General features: G+C 41.1%; 1 protein-coding gene across 1 annotated transcript in view; it reads right to left on the reverse strand.

Annotated features, from left to right (window-relative positions):
• LOC144267908 (oxidized low-density lipoprotein receptor 1-like) overlaps positions 1–19,550 on the reverse strand; it is a 36,170-nt gene extending 16,620 nt beyond the window's left edge. The window contains exons 1-4 of the mRNA XM_077822376.1: positions 19,441–19,550; positions 15,795–15,898; positions 11,285–11,383; positions 10,181–10,278 (exon numbers count right to left, since the gene is read on the reverse strand). Coding sequence (XP_077678502.1) covers positions 10,181–10,278; positions 11,285–11,383; positions 15,795–15,898; positions 19,441–19,550 — 411 coding nt within the window. The remainder of the gene's footprint in view (positions 1–10,180; positions 10,279–11,284; positions 11,384–15,794; positions 15,899–19,440) is intronic.
• Between the last annotated feature and the right edge of the window lie 2,203 nt (positions 19,551–21,753).

Here is a 21,753-nt window from a genome sequence, read left to right on the forward strand (position 1 = left end):
CTCATGCAAGTACTTCAAGACTGATTCTTTGAGGACATGCTCCATGATTTTTCCAGGGACTGAGGTGAGGCTGACTGGCCTGTAGTTCCCAGGATCCTCCTTCTTCCCTTTTTTAAAGATTGGCACTACATTAGCCTTTTTCCAGTCATCCGGGACTTCCCCGGTTCGCCACGAGTTTTCAAAGATAATGGCCAATGGCTCTGCAATCACAGCCGCCAATTCCTTCAGCACTCTCGGATGCAACTCGTCCGGCCCCATGGACTTGTGCACGTCCAGCTTTTCTAAATAGCCCCTAACCACCTCTATCTCCACAGAGGGCTGGCCATCTCTTCCCCATTTTGTGATGCCCAGCGCAGCAGTCTGGGAGCTGACCTTGTTAGTGAAAACAGAGGCAAAAAAAGCATTGAGTACATTAGCTTTTTCCACATCCTCTGTCACTAGGTTGCCTCCCTCATTCAGTAAGGGGCCCACACTTTCCTTGGCTTTCTTCTTGTTGCCAACATACCTGAAGAAACCCTTCTTGTTACTCTTGACATCTCTCGCTAGCTGCAGCTCCAGGTGCGATTTGGCCCTCCTGATTTCATTCCTACATGCCCGAGCAATATTTTTATACTCTTCCCTGGTCATATGTCCAACCTTCCACTTCTTGTAAGCTTGAATTAGTGCGGACAGAAGAAAGGTTTCAACCTGTTTATCCTCATTTTACTAAAATTCCTATTGAAAGGAGTAGAATACCCCATCACTTTCATTCTGTGACATACCCAGAAGGAAAAACAGCAGGAGGATTAAGTGTAAATGTTGAAACTCATTTCTTGAAACACAGAGGCAAGTAAGTGATGTTGGGTTATCTGTTTTAAAAATGAAAGGAGCATTTGACAACACTACAGTGATAAGCACATTATAAATGCGTAGACAATAGAAAAGATTCATAGTCCAAGTCATTGTATTCATCTAGTCTGACCTCCTGTACAACACAGGCCATAAAACTTCCCCCCAAATAATTCCTAGAGCAGATCTTTTAGTAAAACTTCCAATCTTGACATAAAAATTGCCCATGGTGGAGACGCCACCATGACCCTTGGTAAATTCCAATAGTTAATTATTCTCATTGTTAAAAATGTACTCCTTATTGCCAGTCTGAATTTGTCTAGTTTCAAATCACTGCCACTGGATCATGTAATACCTTTCTCTGATAGGTTGAAGAGCACATTATTAAATATTTGTTTCCTTATAGTTTATAAGTATAGACTTATAGTAATCAAGTCACCCCTTAATCTTCTCTTTGTAAAATTAAATAGATTGAGCTCTTTGAGTCTATCACTAGAAGGCATGCTTTCTAATCCTTTAATCATTCTGCTGGCTCTTTTCTGAACCCTCTTCAATTTTTCAACATCCTTCTTGAATTGTGGACACCAGAACTGGACACAGTATTCCAGCAGCGATCTCACCAGTGCCAAATGCAGAGTTAAAATAAGTTTTCTACTCCTACTCGAGTTTTCCCTGTTTATGCATTCAAGGATTGAATTAGCCCTTTTGTCCACAGTAATATTCAACTGATTAACCACCACAACCCCCAAATATTTTTCAGAGCCACTGCTTCCCAAATAGATGGCTAGACTTCTTATAAGATGATAATTAGATATGTAAGTGGTACCTGGAGATCTGAAGGCAGAAGCTGGAGTTTGTGAATAGAATTTTAAAGTGGTGTATCCATCCTCATTCTCCATAGCTAACCCTCTCTTTTGCTCCTCCCTGGCAGGTAGTTACCCTTGACAGCTAGGCACATTGGCTGTTCGGTTATAAGAGGGAAGAAGTAATTTATAGAAGAAATATTAATGACCTTTGAAGGTTCTGGCTGAAACCACACAGGAAGTCTTAGACATATTCTGCTAATTTGATGTGCTGGCGCTACCCAAAATGTTCAGAGCGAAGGGGTTTTCATATCTTTAAGAAGTAGAGTGATTCTGACAGGGTTAAGGGATCTAAGATTTGACTTGTTTTTTCTCAATTCTGTTTCCAAAGTGCATTTAATTTATTTATATACAAAAATTAGTGATGGTCCCAATTCTGATGACAATAGGTGGGATGATGGAAGGCTGCCAGGGCAAGATATATTTAGGTCATTCTGTGAAGAATCTAAGAATCCTCTGTCACGAAGAACTTTCATAACTTAATGGAGGATCTGAACTGATTTGTCCAGCCTTGTAGAAAACTAGCAGCAGCTGCAAAACAGCTTCTCTCTTTCCCCCTCACACCCACCCCACCCTTGAGCACTGGGGCACCTTGGTGCTGCTTCCTATTCATTGCCTGTGACACACAATAGCTTGGTCTCCAGAGGGTTATAATAGTTGGTCTGATTTTGGTTGCTGGCTTTAGTATGCAGGTGGATGGGTGGTGTTGGAGGTTTGGAGATGCAGGTGGAAACTATGGTTGAGTTTCAAAGGGGATTCAAGCAGATAGCAGAGGGAAGGTGCGTGGAAGCTGAAGGGAAAACTCAAGATTTGCTGATGCAAGCTGGACTGAAGAATTCTGAGGGGAGACTGCTGGGTGAGGAAAGTGGCCAGTGGAAGTATGTGACTACAAGAATCAGGCAGAGGAAAAGACCAGCCAGTGAAGGAGAAATAGAGCTCCGGAACAGGTTTGCTGAGTTGGAAAAAGAAGAAGTGTCACAGCAGGCAGCAATGGAACGTGAGAGGGGAAGAAAGGAAAAAAAAAAAGCTTCTAGTCCTACAAAATGAGGGGAAGAGTCCATGGAGATAGCCAGAGTTTGGAGCCCCAGGGGAAAGAGGATGACATGCAGAAGATTGCAAGTGAGACTGGAACACAAGAAGACTTGCAGCCAGAAAGAACAGGAGGGCAAAGGCCATAGAATTGCACCAACACTAGGAAAAGGCAGGTTTATATGATTGGTGACTCCCTACTAAGAAGAACAGAAACCACTGTCACCACACGTGATCTGGAGAACAGGAGGGTGTGCTGTCTGCCAGGACCTAAGATATGGGATGTGGACCTGAGGCTGAACAGGATCCTAATGGGAGCTGGAAAGAATCCACTGATTCTCCTTCATGTGGGAACAAATGATACAGCTAGATTCACACTGAAATGTATCAAGGGAGACTGTGCCAGGCTGGGGAAGAAGCTTAAAGAAATGGAGACTCAGGTGATCTTCAGTGGGATTCTACCTGTCCTTAGAGGAGCAGAGTGAAGGCAAGACAAGATTATGATGATCAACAGATGGCTCAGGGTGTGGTGCTAATAAGGGGTTTTTTGGGATGTTTGACCACTGGGAGGCATTCATGGACAGAGGACTGTTCTCATGGGATGGACTCCACCTGAGTAGGGAGGAAAATGGACTTCTGGGATGGAGGTTGGTCCAACTGATTAAAAGAGCTTTAAATTAGGAACTCGGGGGAGATGGTTGGGAGATGCTCATGTAGTCTATGCCTGATTCTAATACTGACTGGGAGGAAAATCAAGAAGGAGATAATACAGCAATGGAGAAAGGAGCAGCAGTGGGCAGAAGAATGGACATTAAGAGGAGATATAGTGCCAATACCAATGAAGCTAACAGTCAGGTAGGTGATACTCACAGTAGAATGACTGTACCTAATCGGGTGAGGAATCTGGGTGAAGCCAAGCAGAAACAACTAATAAGTTTGTATACCAATGCAGGGAGCTTGGGTAACTAAATGGAGGAACTAGAACTACTGGTGCAGGAAGTGAAACCAGATATGATAGGCATAACAGACCCATAGTGGAATAGTAGTCATGACTGGAGTACAGGTATTGAAGGGTATGTGCTGTTCAGGAAAGACAGAAATAAAGGCAAAGGTGGTGGAGTAGCACTGTCTGTTAATGATAAGGTAGACTGTAAAGAAACTAGAAGTGATGGAATGGATAAAACAGAGGCTGTTTGGGTCGAAATAACTTTGGGGAAGAAAGCTACAAGAGTGTCTCCTGGAATAATGCTTGGGGTATGCTACAGACCCCAAGGGCCTAATTGGGATACGAATAGAGACCTCTTTATTGTTTTTAATGAAATAAATACTACTGGGAATTGTGTGATTATGGGAGACTTTAACTTTCTAGATATATGTTGGATGACAAATGCTACTAATAATAGTAGGGCCCAGATTTTCCTAGATGTGATAGCTGAACCTACAAGAGGTGATGCCATTTTAGATTTGGTTTTGGTGAGTAGTGAGGACCTCATAGAAGAACTAGTTGTAGAGGACAACTTTGGTTTGAATGATCATGAGCTAATTCAATTTAAACTAAATGGAAGGATAAGCAAAAACAGAGCTGCAAACTTTTAAAAATTAAGGGAATTAGTTAGGGAATTAGTTAGGGAAGTGGACTGGACTGAAGAACTCAAAGATCTGAATGTGGAGGAGGCTTGAAATTGCTTTAAATCAAACTTGCAGAAACTATCTGAAGCCTGCATCCCAAGCAAGGGGAAAAAATTAATAGGGAAGGGTTGCAGACCAAGCTGGAATGAGCAAGCATCTCAAACAGGTGACTAAGTGAAGCAGAAAGCCTACAAGGAATGGAAGATGGGATGGATCAGCAAGGAAAGCTACCTCTTGGAGATCAGAAAGTATAGGGATAAAGTGAGACTGCCAAAAGCCAAGCAGAGTTGGACCTTGAAAAGGAAATTAAAACCAATAGTAAAAGGTTCTGTAGCCATACAAATAAAAAGAAAACAAGGAAAGAAGAAGTGGGACCACTAAGCACTGAGGATGGGGTGGAGATCAAAGGTAATCTAGGCATGGCCCAACACTTAAATATTTTGCCTCAGTTTTTAATAAGTGTATTGAGCAACATAGGATTGGTGGCAGAGTGGCTAATGGGAACAAGGATATGGAAGTAGAAATTACCACACTTGAGATGGAAGTGAAACTCAAACATCTTAATGGGATTAAATCGGAAGGCCTGGATAATCTCCATCCAAGAATATTAAAGGAACTGGCACATGAAATTGCAAGCCCAATAACAAGGATTTTTAATGAATGTGTAAACTCGGGGTCTTACCCTATGACTGGAGGATTGCTAATATAGTACCTAGTTTTCAGAAAGGGGAAAAAAGTGATTCAGGAAATTACAGGCCTGTTAGTTTGACCACACTTGTATGCAAAGTCTTAGAACAAATTTTGAAAAAGAAAGTAGTTAGGGACATAGAAGTAAAGAGGAATTGGGATAAAATACAACATATTTTACAGAAGGTAGATCATGCCAAACCAACCTGATCTTTTTCTTTCAGAAGATAACTGATTTTTTTAGACAAAGGAAATACAGTAGAACTAATCTACCTGGATTTCAGGAAGGCATTTGATACAGTTCCACATGGGAAATTATTAGTTAAATTGGAGAGGATGGGGATTAATATGAGAATTGAAAGGTGGATAAGAAACTGGTTAAAGGGTAAAATACAATGGGTATTATTGAAAGGTGAACTGTCAGGCTGGAGGGAGGTTACTAGTGGAGTTCCTCAGGAATTGATCTTGAGACCAATCTTATTTAACATTTTTATTAATGACTTTGGCACAAAAAGTGGGAGTGTGCTAATAAAATTTGTGGCTAACACAAAGTAGGGAGGTATTGTCAGTACCGAGGAAGATGGGAATATCGTACAAGAAGATCTGAACTAGCTTGAAAATGGAGTTATAGAAGAGGGATGAAATTCAACATTGTAAAGTGCAAAGTCATGCACTTAGAGATTGTGACGGGGTGTATCAGCAGAAGAGACTCCGGAGATGGATAAAAATGGAACACAAGAGGGATCCTAAGTGCAACACATGATGACATCGATGGGACTGGAATAAGGATAGGAAGTGACCCAGGGAGGGCGCTTAGGGGTATCGGACCCTAGGCCCTGTACAAGGGCTACTGTTTCAAAGGGACCTGGGTTGGAACCTGGTGGAGAAGAGTGGGCCTGGGTTTCCTTACACCCTTCTCACCCCAACACTTCCCTGAGCTACAGCTGCTAGGCAAAGCGGCTCAACAATGGGCAACACTTCCCTGAATTATAGCAAGGCAAGAGCCTTTGGACTCTCACCATTAGGCGTTACACCCTGAAATGCCATCATTAGGTGACAATGCCAGTCTGGAGCATGTAGCCAACCCCCAACAGGGACTAGCAACAAGAATTTTTGCTATAAACTGGAGACTTATCAGTTGGAAGTTACAGAGGATGAGAAAGACCTGGGTGTATTGGTGGTCACAGAATGATTATGAGCCATCAGTGCAATGCAGCCATGAAAAAGGCTAATGCAGTCGTAAACTGCATCAGGTGAGGTATTTCCAGTAGAGACAGGGAAGTGTTAGTACCATTATACAAAGCACTGGTGAGACCTCATCTGGAATCTGTGTGCAGTTCTGGTCTCCCATGTTTAAGAAGGATGAATTCAAACTGTATCAGGTGCAGAGAAGGGCTACTGGGATGTTCAGAGGAATGGAAAACCTACTTTATAAGAAGAGACTCAAGGAGGTTGGCTTGTTTAGCCTAACCAGACAAAGGCTGAGGGGAGATATGATTGGTCTGGATCAATACATCAAAGGGATAAATACATCCAGGGAGGGAGAGGAGTTATTTAAGTTAAGTGCCAATGTTGAGCACAAGAACAAATGGATATAAACTGGACAACAACAAGTTTAGGATTGAAATTAGGCAAAGGTTTCTAACCATCAGAGGAGTGAAGTTCCAGAACAGCCTTCCAAGGGGACTAGTGGGGGCAAAAAACCTAACTAGCTTTAAGACTGAGCTTGATAAGTTTATGGAGGGGATGGTATGATGAGACTGCCTGCAATGGCATGTAGCCGACCTGCGACTGCAAATGTCCCCAACAGCTAGTGATGGGACACTAGATGGGGAGGGCTCCGAGTTACAACAGAGAATTCTTTCCCAGGAGTCTGGCTGCTGGGTCTTGCCCACGTGCTGCAGGTCTAAGTGACCACCATATCTGGAGTCGGGAAGGAATTTTCCACTGGGTCAGATTGGCAGAGACCCTCTGCAGCAGTTAGGCTTCTAGTTTAGTATTCTTTCTTGGCCTGCCTAATTATACATTTACACTTGGCTTGCCAGAGTTTATGTTCCTTTCCATTTTCCTCAGTAGGATTTGATTTCTAGTTTTTAAAGGATGCCTTTTTGTCTCTAACAGCTTGTTTTACTCTATTTAGCCATGGTGACATGTTTTTGGTCTTCTGTTTTTTTTTCTTAAAAATAAATTGGGGATATACATTTAGTTTATGTCTCTATTCTAACAGAATCTGGTTCTGTGAAAGTTTCTCCAGCCAGCTCTGAGTACAATGTATCTCCTTATTACCAGCTTGAGAGAAGACTGAATCCATTAAAATATATATGGATTATTTTGGCTGATGTTTATGTTACTGCTTAGCTTGGATATACAAATCTTATGAGAAAATGATCGGAGGCTTAGTTTGGATAAGCAGGCAAAAGTTGAACTTTTCATGTCTGCAAATCTTGTGAGAAAGCAGACTTCCAACATTAGATTTCCAGTGCTTTCTGCTTCTGGTTGGGCTGGAAACACCACAGGAACTATCTGTCTCTTGTATTATTTTGGCATTTCAGGCTAGGATCAAAAAACACAGAGGCTGCTGGTTCAAATGATAAATGCACTTAATTCAAATGCTGTTTTGCTCTTAGAAATGATAGCACAAATGTCATTGTGGAGTCCCATATTTATTGTGTCTGTGTGATTTCAGAGCAAATTTGCTCTATCTACAAGTAAAAATATGCCTTTTTTCTAACTACCAGTCCTGAAATTTAGCCTTGGGATCTGACAGTCAAACTACATTAATAGACTGAAGTGAATGACAAAATTAAGTTAGAGATTAAAAAATAATCCAAATTTTTAATTAAAATATGAAATTTTTACAAAAACATCAACATTTTTCAATTTCAAAATGTTTCAGTCAGCTGGTTGAAAAATAGGATACATTTTTCTTGAGAATGTCAAAAAATCTAACTTATTTTTTCATTGAAATTTGCAAGGATGGGGAAAAAAAGAAAGTTGTGTATCTTGAAAATTTCATCCACCTCTATTTTTAATGATTGTGTTGTTTGAGGGTCTGATCCAAGACTCCCATTGACTTCAATGGGGTTTGGATCAGGCCCTGAAAGAGTCATTGCAGAAGATGGAACATATCAAGACCTTCCAATTAAGAGTTTTATGTGATAGCAGTAATTTGCTATAGGAAGAAAACTGCACCTTAGTCTAGGAAAATAAGAATGTTTCTGTGGGTAGATAAGGATTCAGCAGACATTTTCAAATGCATCTTTGAATGCAAAGTGTGAGAGATATAACAATATCCTGGACAAACCTTACTGAACTAAGTTTGTCATTGTGGGTGAGGGATTGTATGTAATTCCATGGAGGAGTGGGACCACAGCTTCCGTGAACTAAGAACAGTGGGAGATGATTAAACAGATTTACTCAGCAACTCCAGAGAGATACCACCACCTGGATAGTCTAGCAAATACTGATACAAACTATTTCCGGGGACCAATCAACAAAGAAAGGACTTTTAAATAAATAGCCTCAGTTCAAACTGACTTAAAGCCTTCTTTCGCTCCAGCAAGCAGACAGGGAATTTGGTTCAAGGGATGCCCCAATCCTGAGAGAAAGGCTAGAAGGACTTTGGCCTACTGAGGCCCCATAAGACTGGATGTGCTGGTTCTGAGCAAAAATTGTGATGACCTTGTGACCATAGGAGAAACCTCTGTGTAGTGTTTGAAGAACTGTTCACTGGCCAGAGCCCTTGTTGTAGTTGGTAAGCTTATTAGCAAGCATATAGGTTCTTTTATTGTTTTTAATGTTTTCTCTGTAATACTTTCACCTTAAGAATGTGTTTGCTTAGCAAGAGCTGTGTGGTAACTTAACTGTGGGCAATTACACTGTTTACTGTCTCTGAGGATAAAAGTAAAGCAGGCTGGCTTAGGCAGTCTGACTTTGCTGGGGAGGTCACAGTATATGCATAGAACTGTGCAATCCAGAAATATTCCAGTCAGGAGGGAGAAAGATGCACATCTCCATCCAAAAGAGGTGATGGCTGAGGAGCCAGGAGCTTAGAGTGGGTGCCCTTGCTGAACCATCAAGGAGGTATAAAGGTCCAGTTGCTCTGAACAGTGACACAAAGATCTTGAATAAATTGCTATATATTTATGTACATCATGACTCTTTATTGTAGATTCTGCTATGTATACAGTAGTGAAGCATTCCACATCTACATAAGAATATGCAATTTCTTCAATGAGTATTTGTAGCTATGCCCACTGTTGATTACTACAAGCTTCTTATTAGTAGAAACATATTTATTAGCTTACAAAGCTCAATTTTGTAGTACATTTTAAAATCTTTTTGCACTTCTCTAGCACAGAAGAGATTATGTGGCCCTAAGTTGTTATAACCAATCACTGAAGTTTTTCCCTAAATATAAAAATAAAAAGTAGTTCAAAGTTCATGTCAAGCTTATCTCTGTCTATCTCCAGAAGAATTTATGGAATCTTGCAGCTAGCTGGATTTAGTTTACTGGAGGAAAATAATTAATTTCATCCTCTTTCCCCCACCCACCCCAGACTGTCTTGTATATTCTCCTCCCCACACCGTGTCCCAGATAGCCCACTTTATGACAGCATTATAATAGAAAACTAGGACACTTTTTTAAACAACAAAAATATGGTCAGTTTAATCAGGACTAATAAGACCGACCCACAAAATGGCGACTTCTAGGCATATCTCTCGGTAACAAGAACCATCTGTATACAACTAGTAATTTTCAGCTGGGAAGAAAATCTGTCAGAAAATGGAGATGATTTATTATGGACAAGATTTTTGATCAGTTTCTGCATGAGCGTGCAGGCAGGGAATGGCCATTGTAGTTCTTGCTTTTCCCCGCATAACAAGATGTGCTCCTTCCTCAAGCAGCTAGCTGCACTAATCACCTCAAAAGGGGTGGGGAGGAAACAGGTCCATGGTCAGCCAAGGAGGGGAGCACATGCCACCCCTTGTTAAAGGGCAGCATAAAAGTTCCAGTTACCAAGAGCTCCATGAATAGTTGTGCCTCAGTGAGGCACTGAGGGCCACTGAAGAAGCCTCAGTGTCTTTCTCCAGTCTTTCTTATGCTGGTATAACAGGCTTCATCTAAGTGGCCCTCTGCTCACAAATATAGGGTTTTGATTGTGTACAACCATAGGAGTGGGCTTCTCCAATTCTGAAAGCTGCACAGTCACCGCTATTAAAATCTGGATGTTCTGCAAACCTGGAAATGAAACATACATGTACTGTTAACTGGCATGTACTGGCAAAGTCAGAAGTTGTTATTAATGCCCCTAACTAGACATGCCAGAGACTTACAGATTAAGGGTTAGAGCTGTGCCATCCTCCCAAACCCAGGATTCATTGATCCCATTACGGAATAATCCGATCCAGTGATAAGAAAATGCTAGAGGCTTTATGAAATCCTGTATGGAAACAATCAAAAATTGTCTTAGTCTCACATCAGTATTTGGACTTTTAACTCTACCCTTTTAGCGCCTGCTCTTTCTGAGTAAGTGGGCCTCTTGGGGTGGGGGGTGGGGAGGAGACGGGACTGACAGTGCCTGTTTATACTTAATGAGAGTCATTGCAGACCATTGTGTGGACCTGCTTTTCTAAGCACCAGCTGAACTGTAATTGCAGTGTTCCCAGACCTGCGCAACCTGGAAATTGAGATGCCAGAACATGGAGTCAAACCAGGTTCTTCCATGCAACACTACAGACATGAAATCAAATATTGTTCTCCTTGTCTCTGACTAATCTGCTGTTTGTAGCCTGAAAAGTCCCCACAATTGAATTCTACCTGTTTTTTTTTGCTGTGTATCTTCAAAAGTCTGGAGCCCCGAGAAGAACAATAATCTCGACTCTCTTGCCAAGTTTTCCATTCAGTAGAAAAGTGGTAACAGTTCTCCTCATGCTGTATCCAGTTTTCTGGGCAAAGGCTGCAGTTGTCTCCTTCAACAGGAAATACATTTTATAGATTGATTTTGTTAGTGCATTGCTCATGATCATGCCATTTGATAATGGTTTTAGACCACATCCAAGCCACCCTGAGACCTGCAAGATATTTGCGTGGGGAAGACTTTCATAAAAGTGATATTGGTAGAAAAAAAAATTGAACTGATCTGAGATCACTCAAGTCACCTGAAATTTGTCAGCAACACTTACCCCTTTGCTGAAACTTCTGGAGACTCTGGAATCTTTTCTTTGTTTTTCCTGAAAATACTTACGTTTGACACTCTGGAACCCCACAGCTCCCAACAATACTACACAGAGGATCCCCAGAATCACTGCAACATATCGCCATAGGGAAGATGGAGAAGCAAAATCTAACAGGAAGGAAAGGCAAACAATAAACAAAAAGACATTCAGGGAATCCAGTGTCACAGTGGAATTAACTGTATCTAGGCTCCACCAGGCTTAACTAACAGCCCTAAAATAACAGGCATTGACAGTATGCAATTATTTTTCTTTCACTGGAGATATCGAGCTGATCCTTTTTACCTTCTCCATTCACTACACTTCATTTGGGTGAATGAATTGTCAGTTATTCCCAGAGCCAGGAGGGCCATAAAATCCCCCCCTCAGTTCCCCAGCAGGAGTGACTTTGCTGACATTTCAATGATCATCTGAATAGGTAAAACAGATATTTTACACCAATATTTCTGGGGAGGGTGGTTATTCAGAAAAGACAGTTCATGTTTCACAGCTGTTTGGAACACACCACTGGAATTTGGACATGTCTTGAGACAAGGTCTGAAATTCTTCCATTATTTTTTGTTCTTCTGGTAAAATAGAAATCCCATTGAAATTATTGGAATATGCAGTAACCATACAATTTCTCCTGTTATGCTGAGATTGTAATGAAATGGATCAAAGGTGAACAAAAAAATCCAGAGCAAGAGGGGCCCCAGCTGCTACAGTCCCATGTGAGATTTCTGCATGGTTAGGAAGATAGAAATATGCATAATTTTATTTAATACAGAACAGGAAAAGCACATTTATTCCTCTATCACTGCCTTCCTATACATTTCAGTTATACCTACTTATATTAAATTTGCTTTGCAAAAATATTAAAGCTTTTATGAAATGCAAAGGCTTATATTAATTTAATGTTAATGGTTAAAGTTAGAAATTTAAATACCATGGAGCTTTGACATTTTACACCACCTGAAGATCTGTCCCTCAAAATTTTCGAAACAAGGAAGTTAAGATTTACCTACTTATGTTGATTCACTGACGTTGCAACTATTTTTTAATAAGATAAAAATCTATCTGCATGACTTGTAATCCAAATATTCAATGACCAAGTTCCTGAAATGTAGCTGAAGACCTCTCAGCACAGATGCTGTAAAGGTGATTTAAAAACTACTTTTACTTCTCTGGTCATGGGGCTGTCAGGGCACAGTCTGGTCCCCAACATAAATAAGAGCAGGCTGCCTCTAATTTTTGCCATTTGCCAACTACCAAAAGAAGCTATTACAGCATTTAGGGATTGTTGTGTGTCAAGGTTCCTCCCCCACTCTGAACTCTAGGGTACAGATGTGAGGACCTGCATGAAAACCTTCTAAGCTTACTTTCACCAGCTTAGGTTAAAACTTCCCCAAGGTACAAATTAATTTTATCCTTTGACCCTGGATTTCCACTGCCACCACCAAACTTTAACTGGGTTTACTGGGAAACGTAGTTTGGACATGTCTTTCCCCCTAAAATCCTCCCAACCCTTGCACCCCACTTCCTGGGGAAGGTTTGGTAAAAATCCTCACCAATTTGCATGGGTGACCACAGACCCAAACCCTTGGATCTGAGAACAATGAAAAAGCATTCAGTTTTCTTACAAGAAGACTTTTAATAGAAGTAAAGGAATCACCTCTGTAAAATCAGGATGGTAGATACCTTACAGGGTAATTAGATTCAAAACATAGAGAATCCCTCTAGGCAAAACCTTAAGTTACAAAAAAGACACACAGACAGGAATAGTCATTCTATTCAGCACAGTTCTTTTCTCAGCCATTTAAAGAAATCATAATCTAATACATACATAGCTAGATTACTTACTAAAAGTTCTAAGACTCCATTCCTGTTCTATCCCCAGCAAAAGCAGCATACAGACAGACCCAGACCCTTTGTTTCTCTCCCTCCTCCCAGCTTTTGAAAGTATCTTGTCTCCTCATTGGTCATTTTGGTCAGGTGCCAGCGAGCTTACCTGTAGCTTCTTAACCCTTTACAGGTGAGAGGATTTTTCCTCTGGCCAGGAGGGATTTTAAAGGGGTTTACCCTTCCCTTTATATTTATGACATTGTGTTATAGAGATGTCCCAGCTATGCCCACACCACTGAAGCCAGGATGTGGGTGGCATAGGAGTCACTAGAATTTCTGCACCACCATCTGAGAATCCAATTATGCAAGGGAATCTGCCAGGATTATGCAAGGGAAATTGCCAGGTGCCATCCCTGCCCATTCTGGCTAATTGTCATTGATGTACCTATCCTCCATGAATTTATCTAGTTCTTTTTTGAACCCTGTTATGGTCTTGGCCTTCACAACATCCTCTGGCAAGGAGTTCCACAGGCTGTGTGTTGTGTGAAAAAATACTTCCTTTTCTTTATTTTAAACCTGCTGCCTATTAATTTCATTTGATGACCCCTAGTTCTTGGGTTATGAGAAGGAGTAAATAACACTTCCTTATTAATTTTCTCCACACCAGTCATAATTTTATAGACCTCTGTCATATCCCCCTGAGTTGTCTTTTTTTCCAAGCTGAAAAGTCCCAGTCTCATTAATCTCTCCTCATATGACAGCCGTTCCATACCCCTAACCATTTTTGTTGCCCTTTTCTGAACCTTTTCCAATTCCAGTATATCTTTTTTGAGATGTGGTGACCACATCTGCATGCTGTATTCTAGATGTAGGCGTACCATGGATTTATATAGAGGCAGTATGATATTTTCTGTCTTATTATCTATGCCTTTCTTAATGATTCCCAACATTCTGTTTGCTTTTTTGACTGCCACTGCACAATGAGTGGATGTTTTCAGAGAACTATCCACAATGACTCCAAGATCTCTTTCTTGAATGATAACAGCTAATGTAGACTCCATCATTTTATATGTATAGTTGGGATTATGTTTTCCAATGTGCATTACTTTGCATTTATCAACATTGAATTTCATCTGCCGTTTTGTTGCCCACTCACCCAGTTTTGAGAGATCCTTTTGTTGCTCTTTGCAGTCTTATCCCATGAGTGATTACTTTGCTTAAGAGCCTTTGGTGAGGGACCTTGTCAAAGACTTTCTGAAAATCTAAATACACTATATCCACTGGATCCCCCTTGTCCACATGCTTGTTGACCCCCTCAAAGAATTCTAGTAGATTGGTGAGGCATGATTTCCCTTTACAAAAACCATGTTGACTCTTCCCCAACAAATTATATTCATCATCTGTGTGTCTGACAATTCTATTCTTTACTATATTTTCAACCAGTTTGCCCAGTACTGAAGTCAGGCTTACTGGCCTGTAATTGCCAGGGTTACCTCTGGAGCCCTTTTTAAAGATTGGCGTCACATTAGCTATCCTCCAGTGATTTTGTACAGAAGCTTATTTAAATGATAGGTTACAGACTACAGTTAGTAGTCCTGCAATTTCACATTTGAGTTCCTTCAGAACTCTTGGGTGAATGCCATCTGGTCCTGGTGACTTATTACTGTTTAGTTTATCAATTTGTTCCAAAAACTCCTCTAATGACACCTCAATCTGGGACAGTTCCTCAGACTTGTCACCTAAAAAGAATTGCTCAGGTTTGGGAATCTCCCTCAAATCCTCAACCGTGGAGACCGATGCAACAAATCTCATTTCTCCGCAATCACCTTATCATCCTTGACTGCTCCTTTAGCATTTCGATTGTTCAGTGGCCCCACTGGTTGTTTCGCAGGCTTTCTGCTTCTGATGTACTTAAAATTTTTTTTGCAATAACTTTTTGAGTCTTTGGCTAGCTGTTCTTCAAATTCTTTTTTGGCCTTCCTAATTATATTTTTACGCTTCATCTGCAGAGTTTATGCTCCTTTCTATTTTCCTCACTAGCATTTAACTTCTACTTTTTAAAGGATGCCTTTTTGCCTCTCACTGCTTCTCTTACTTTGTTGTTTAGCCATGGTGGCTCTTTTTTGGTTCTTTTACTATTATTTTTTTAATTTGGGGTATACATTTAAGTTGAGCCTCTACTATGGTGTCTTTAAAAAGTTTCCATGCAACTTGCAGGGATTTCACTTTTGGCACTGTACCTTTTAATTTCTGTTTAACTAACATCATTTTTGTGTAGTTCCCCTTTCTGAAATTAAATGCTACAGTGTTGGGCCACAGTGGTGTTTTCCCCACCACAGGGATGTTAAATTTAATTATATTATGGTCACTATTACCAAGCGGTCCAGCTATATTCACCTCTTGGACCAGATCCTATGCTCCATTTAGTACTAAATCAAGTATTGCCTCTCCTCTTGTGGGCTCCAGGACTAGTTGCTCCAAGAAGCAGTCATTTAAGGTTTCAAGAAACTTTATCTCTGCAACCTGTCCTGCAGTGATATGTACCCAGGCAATATGGGGACAGTTGAAATCCCCCATTAATATTGAGTTTTTTATTGTAATTCTGGGGTTAAGTTAAGGAAAGTTATTGGACCAAGAGGTTTGACTCTTGAGAGTAAAATAAAAACATGTACAGAGTTAGCAGCTTGTTATGTACAGTACCTTTGGTCTTGGTCTTCTCAGCTCTTTGCCACATTTGCTGTTGAGTAGGAGTGTGAAATTTCAGTTCGGTGTAGGTTATTTCCTGCTCGCTCATTTCTGGTGGGCTAAAGGATATAATGTTTACACTCTGATTGAGTGGATGGAAGTGGCTGACAACAGATCTGTGGGCCTGATTCTCCCCTTTGTTACACTTGTTTCATGTTGGTGTAACTCCAGTGACACCTATGGACTTACACCAGAATAAAACTGGTGCAGTTACATGAAGAATCAGACTCTACTGATTTATCATCAGAGCAGACAAATAATATCAAGGCCTATTTCATATCACAATAGGTTGTTTGAAAGAAGCCAGGCAGAGAATTGTAGCAGGGAGCTCAGAGAGATGTATTTCTTATAATCTTTAAAATGTCTGACCTCTATTTAATGTTCCAAGAGAAAATAATTAGCTGAACTGAAATTAAAGCTGTCCATGCATTTCAATAACTTAAGCAAAACAAACACAATTTACAAAATTGCAGATCAAAAGATGGAAATTTTACAAAAACATTACAACATGAAGAAATTGTAAATGAAGGCAAAACTTTGTTTTAAAAATGCTGAAAAATATATAAACACAAAGTTAAGGTACCATATTCTGAAGAACTTTACATGTAGCTCTATTCTGACAAATTGCAGTGTAAAAATGACACTTTCTCCCTAAAGAGAGAATTTCACATGTACAGGCTGACTTTAGTAACTAAAATAATTGTGTCTACTTTTTACTCCTGAACCTCAGTGGGTTTTATGCCTGACTGTCACATGCTTAAGTGCTTTCCTGAATCCCTTTTTGGAAGCTCTTTAATGACTTAGAAGCTTATGGCCCATTGAAAAATCATTTTCAATGTTTTGAACATGTTACCCAGGGACCCTAATTAATTTAAAGAATCATCGTATTATTAAAGGGAGAAAAGCTGAAAACATCTCACCTAACCCCATTCCTGGCTAAGAGTCTCCTTAAGAAACTGAAGTAATAAAATGATGAGCCTTGCATCATGCCTTGAAGACCAAAAACCTCATAGAATAGCAGAACAGCAGGGGAAGTTAGAATTTAAGATCTTCCGCTGAAACCCCCTCCCCAGACTCTCAATGAGCCCATATCTAGAGCTATTAACATAAGCTTCTCCATTGTATATTGAATAGGGACAGCTAATTTGTCTCAGTTTCATTTTGTTGGATCCTGTCCATATTTCTACCCTCTAACTTCTGCTCCAAATGCCTTCCAATTCAATATGAGATGGAAATTTTATTAACATTTTGCTTGCATTCTCTTTCAGATGATTTAATCAGACCTTGAATAAGCGAGGAACTATTGTTGATTCTCAGTGGCACTTCACTAGAAACCCACCCCAGATTAAATAAACTGGTGTTTACCATTAGCCTTATTTTTATGGCCCACTCAGCAAATTCTCAGTCAATGGATTTATGATCATTTCTAAGTTAACTGGAATGATTTTTTAAAAACAAGTTTTCTTCAGATTGTGTACTAAACACTTTACTAATAACTTGATATCCTAATTTTTGGTGGTCTTGTAGATATGGTGGATATGGCAAAAAAAACCACACAGTTAAACATGTAGAACTATTAGCTCCATGGATTGACCAATATCATACATCCAAAACCCACATTTGTGCTGCTTAGATTAAGGGGGGGGGATACAAAAGTTAGAAATAAAGAGGAATCCTTTTAAATAAAAATAATAGTTGGGATTTTCAAGAGAGACCAAGAAATTTAGGAGCATAAGTCCCTGTAACAGGGTACAGCCCTTGAGCATGCCCTCTTCTGGTCCTGCATGGCTCTGCAGGTGGGCTACTCAGCTTTCTCCTGGTGCTTGCAATCATTTTCTCAGACTCAAGTAATCCAAGCAGATAACCCCTTTGTGGGGTCTCCTTTATTAACCTTTCCTACAGAATATAAAACTTCTTCTTTAGCCCCTTGAGTTTAACCTTTCTTCTGGCCCTGGGTACTAATTCAGAGAAGTGTTCTCTCACCAAGTTCAGAAGACCCCAGCCCTTCTTCCTGAAGCATGGTGAAAATTCAAACAGTCTCGCTCTCCTTAGGTGAGGATTCCACAGCTATCATCCTGGAGCTGGGTTCTGATACAGGCCAGCTGCAGTTCTACAAGACTACAAGAAGGATGTGAAAAAATTGGAAAACGTCCAGCGGAGGGCAACTGGAACATATGATTTAGGAGAGGCTGAGGGAACTGGGATTGTTTAGTCTGCAGAAGAGACGAATGAGGGGGGATTTGATAGCTGCTTTCAACTACCTGAAAGGGGGTTCCAAAGAGGATGGATCTAGACTGTTCTCAGTGGTAGCTGATGACAGAACAAGGAGTAATGGTCTCAAGTTGCAGTGGGGGAGGTTTAGGTTGGATATTAGGAAAAACTTTTTCACTAGGAGGGTGGTGAAGCACTGGAATGTGTTACCTAGGGAGGTGGTGGAATCTCCTTCCTTAGAAGTTTTTAAGGTCAGGCTTGAGAAAGCCCTGGCTGGGATGATTTAGTTGGGGATTGGTCCTGCTTTGAGCAGGGGGTTGGACTAGATGACCTCCTGAGGTCCCTTCCAACCCTGATATTCTATGATTCTATGATTCTTAGTCAGCTTCTCCCCAGCTAGCCCCTTTTTTACTCAGTCCTTTCACCTGTTGGCTTAGAGAGGTCAGCGGGCAGCAGTCCTCCTCCTGCTAGAGTCTGCTAGAGTCATATATGCTGCCCTCTCTCCAAGGCTCATCCCAGTTGGCTGTGAGAGAGGGGAATTTTGCCCCACACTGCATTACAAAGCTTCTGCTCCTGGGCCCTTAAAGGAACAGAAGAACTATGGATTTCCCCAAACACTGTTTCCCCAGGAGTGCTTCCTTCTTCCCAGTATCTTCCTCTGACACTTCCTAGACCCTTCCAAACTCCTCAAACCTTGAAGAGCCATACCAAAGAACAGGGGGTGGTTGACCTTTAGTCCCTACTGCCCTTAAAGGGGGCAGACCATCCCTGCTAGAGTCCCATTGACTTTCAACAAGAATTATGCTCATAAGTCACTTAGGGCCAGATTTTTAAAAGTTATTTAGGCTCCTAAATCCCACTGATTTCAATCTGGTTCTTAGGCACTTTTGAAAACATCACCCATCAACACACACTTCCTGAGTTAGTCTGAAGAGAAAAATCCTACAGCAGTTACATTCCCTAACAATGAAAGACCCCACAAGCACTTGGAGATGATACCTGTGGAGGTGTTTTCGGATCAGTGAGCAGGAGTCCTGGAACAGAACTTTAGGAGGCGTACCCGTCTAGTCCTGTCTCAAAATCCTCAGTGGAGACAGAGAGCGGCAGAGGGTCAGCATGAACTGAGAGAGGAAAATTATTTGCTCTGCGATGTTCCGGCTTAAACCGCAAAGGAAGTTCTCGCTCTGCTAGTTCGACGGATGTTGCACCTACACAATGTGCTCAGAGAAATGGGTCTTTCATCTTTATCATTACTGAGTAGGCCTCAGGCATTAACTATAGAGCTTGGTTTGGACACTGACATACTTGAATTACTGCATTAAACAACTGTGACTAAGAAAAAAATGCTCAGCTTGTGTACAAGCACTTTCAAAAACCTGGTCTTACTCACCTTCCCTGCTTTACCTCCAGGATGGACTCTTTGCCACCCAGTTCTCCAAAGCAGGAGCTTCCTGTCTCATTGCCTGGACTGGAGAGAGCTTGGGGGTCTCTCTGCTCCATTGCACTTGAAATGTTCTTTTATTTTCATTGGTTTACTTTACCATCAGTGCCACCAGTATCATCACCAGAAAGAGGAGAGGATACAAAATGACTGGGTGCAATTAGCATTGGCATGAGCAATGTGTGCACGCACAGCACTGGTAACTGCATCACAAGCACCAACACTGCGAGAGACATTGGATCTATCAGCTTCCACTTCAAAGGCCCTAGAAGCTCCTGTATGCATTTTTGACTAGACACTGCAATACTTGAGTCAAGAGAGGAAACAGTCACGATGCAAAGATTCTACTTTGGGTCAATTGGCAGATTCTGGGAAATGCTGATCATGTGTGACACTGTAATCAAAGCAGGACCTCAAATATATCCCCATACAGCTCTAAAAATTGCGATGTGTGTTTGTGTTAAAATCATAGAATCATGGAATATCAGGGTTGGAAGGGACCTCAGGAGCTCATCTAGTCCAACCCTCTGCTCAAAGCAGGACCAATCCCCAACTAAATCATCCCAGCCAGGGCTTTGTCAAGCCTGACCTTAAAAACCTCCAAAGAAGGAGATTCCACCACCTCCCTAGGTAAGGCATTCCAGTGTTTCACCACCCTCCTAGTGAAAAAGTTTTTCCTAATATACAACCTAATATCCAAGAAATGATGTTCTCTGGTGGACTCTTGGTGAGACATTATGTGGATGTGACTTTGGGAAAGGATGGTTTTTCGAGGGAAAAAATTACAATCTTATATCAGTCAATCTGGTTACTGGAGCTCATTAAAAATTTTCTGACAAACATGTGGTTTCATCAAAATGGTGATTTTTCCATGGGAAAACACTGATTTCCAACATGTCAACATTTTTTCTTTCAGTTTTCTGAAGCAATATTTCAAAATTATCATTTTGAATTGCAGTGTAATTGTAAGTGGAAGTGTCAGCTCTAAACACAAGGTTTTATTTCTAATTGACATTTTGTTTCCACAGTTTGGGGATGTCAGAATATTTCATTTTTATCCAAAATGTCAACAATTTTCATTTCAATATTTCCAAATCAAAATTTTTTGGAACTTTTCATTTTCTGAGAATTATCAAAATTTCAACTTTTTGTCCCAATTCAGGAAAAAAAAAGTCAAAATATTGGAATATCCCAAGGGACGGAAAATACATTTTCCAGCCAGCTCTACTGGTAACACAAGGTGGGTGCTGAATTCATTGGAAGTTGCATCTGCAATCTCATAGATTGATCAAGATCCTTGCATTTGTAAGCCAAGTCTGAATGAGCTCTCCCCTGATATCTAGTGATGAGTTGCGGGTGGTGTGGGCAGGGGTGGGGGAGAGATTTCAGGAACAGACTGAAACCTGGTTTACCCTATAAACTTAGGTTGACAGAAACTGCCTTAGGTTGACCTAATAACATATGTATCTACACTGCCAAGTCCCTTCCTCCGACCTAACTCACCTGTAACATTGCCTTAATTACTCTACCTCCATGAGAGGTGTAGCACTTGATTCGATGTTGATGGGTCAACAAAGAGTCAGTGTAGACGCAGTGTTGTGTAGGTTGTCTGAACTGGCATCTAGGTGTCCCACAATGCTCTGCTGTGACTGCTCTGGAGATCATTTTAAACTCCACTGCACAGCAGCCAAGTACACAGGAAACAGCCCCTCCCCTGTTAAAGCCCTGGAAACTTTGAATTCCCATTTCCTCTTTGATCAGCGTGGAGAGCTTGCTAACCCAGGTGATCATGGTGACTCAACACCCAAAACATGCTCCAGCCTGGAGTACACAGAAGGTGGTGGGACTTATTGGTCAGTGGGGAGATGAGTCTGTGTAAGCACAGCTCTGATCCAGCTGAAGAAATGTAGACATTTATAAAAAGATCATGCAGGGCATGGGGGACAAGGGCTACACCAGGGACACACAGCAGTTCCGTGTCAAAATGGAATAACTTTGACAGGCGGACCAGAAGACAAGGGAGGTGAACAGTCATTCTGGTTCTGCACCACAGACATGCTGCTTCTACAATGAGCTGCATGAGATTCTCAGCGGCAACCTCACAACGACCCCCAAGAGCAGTGTGGATACCTTCCAGGAGTCTGAGTCCCGGGCCACCTCAGACAACAATGAGGAGGACATAATGGATGAGGAAGAGGAGAAGGAGGAGAATGGGTGACAAGTGAATAGTGGATCCATTCTCCCCAAGAGCCAGGAGCTATT

This window comes from Eretmochelys imbricata, chromosome 1 (assembly GCF_965152235.1).
Source record: "Eretmochelys imbricata isolate rEreImb1 chromosome 1, rEreImb1.hap1, whole genome shotgun sequence".
NCBI lineage: Eukaryota > Metazoa > Chordata > Testudines > Cheloniidae > Eretmochelys > Eretmochelys imbricata.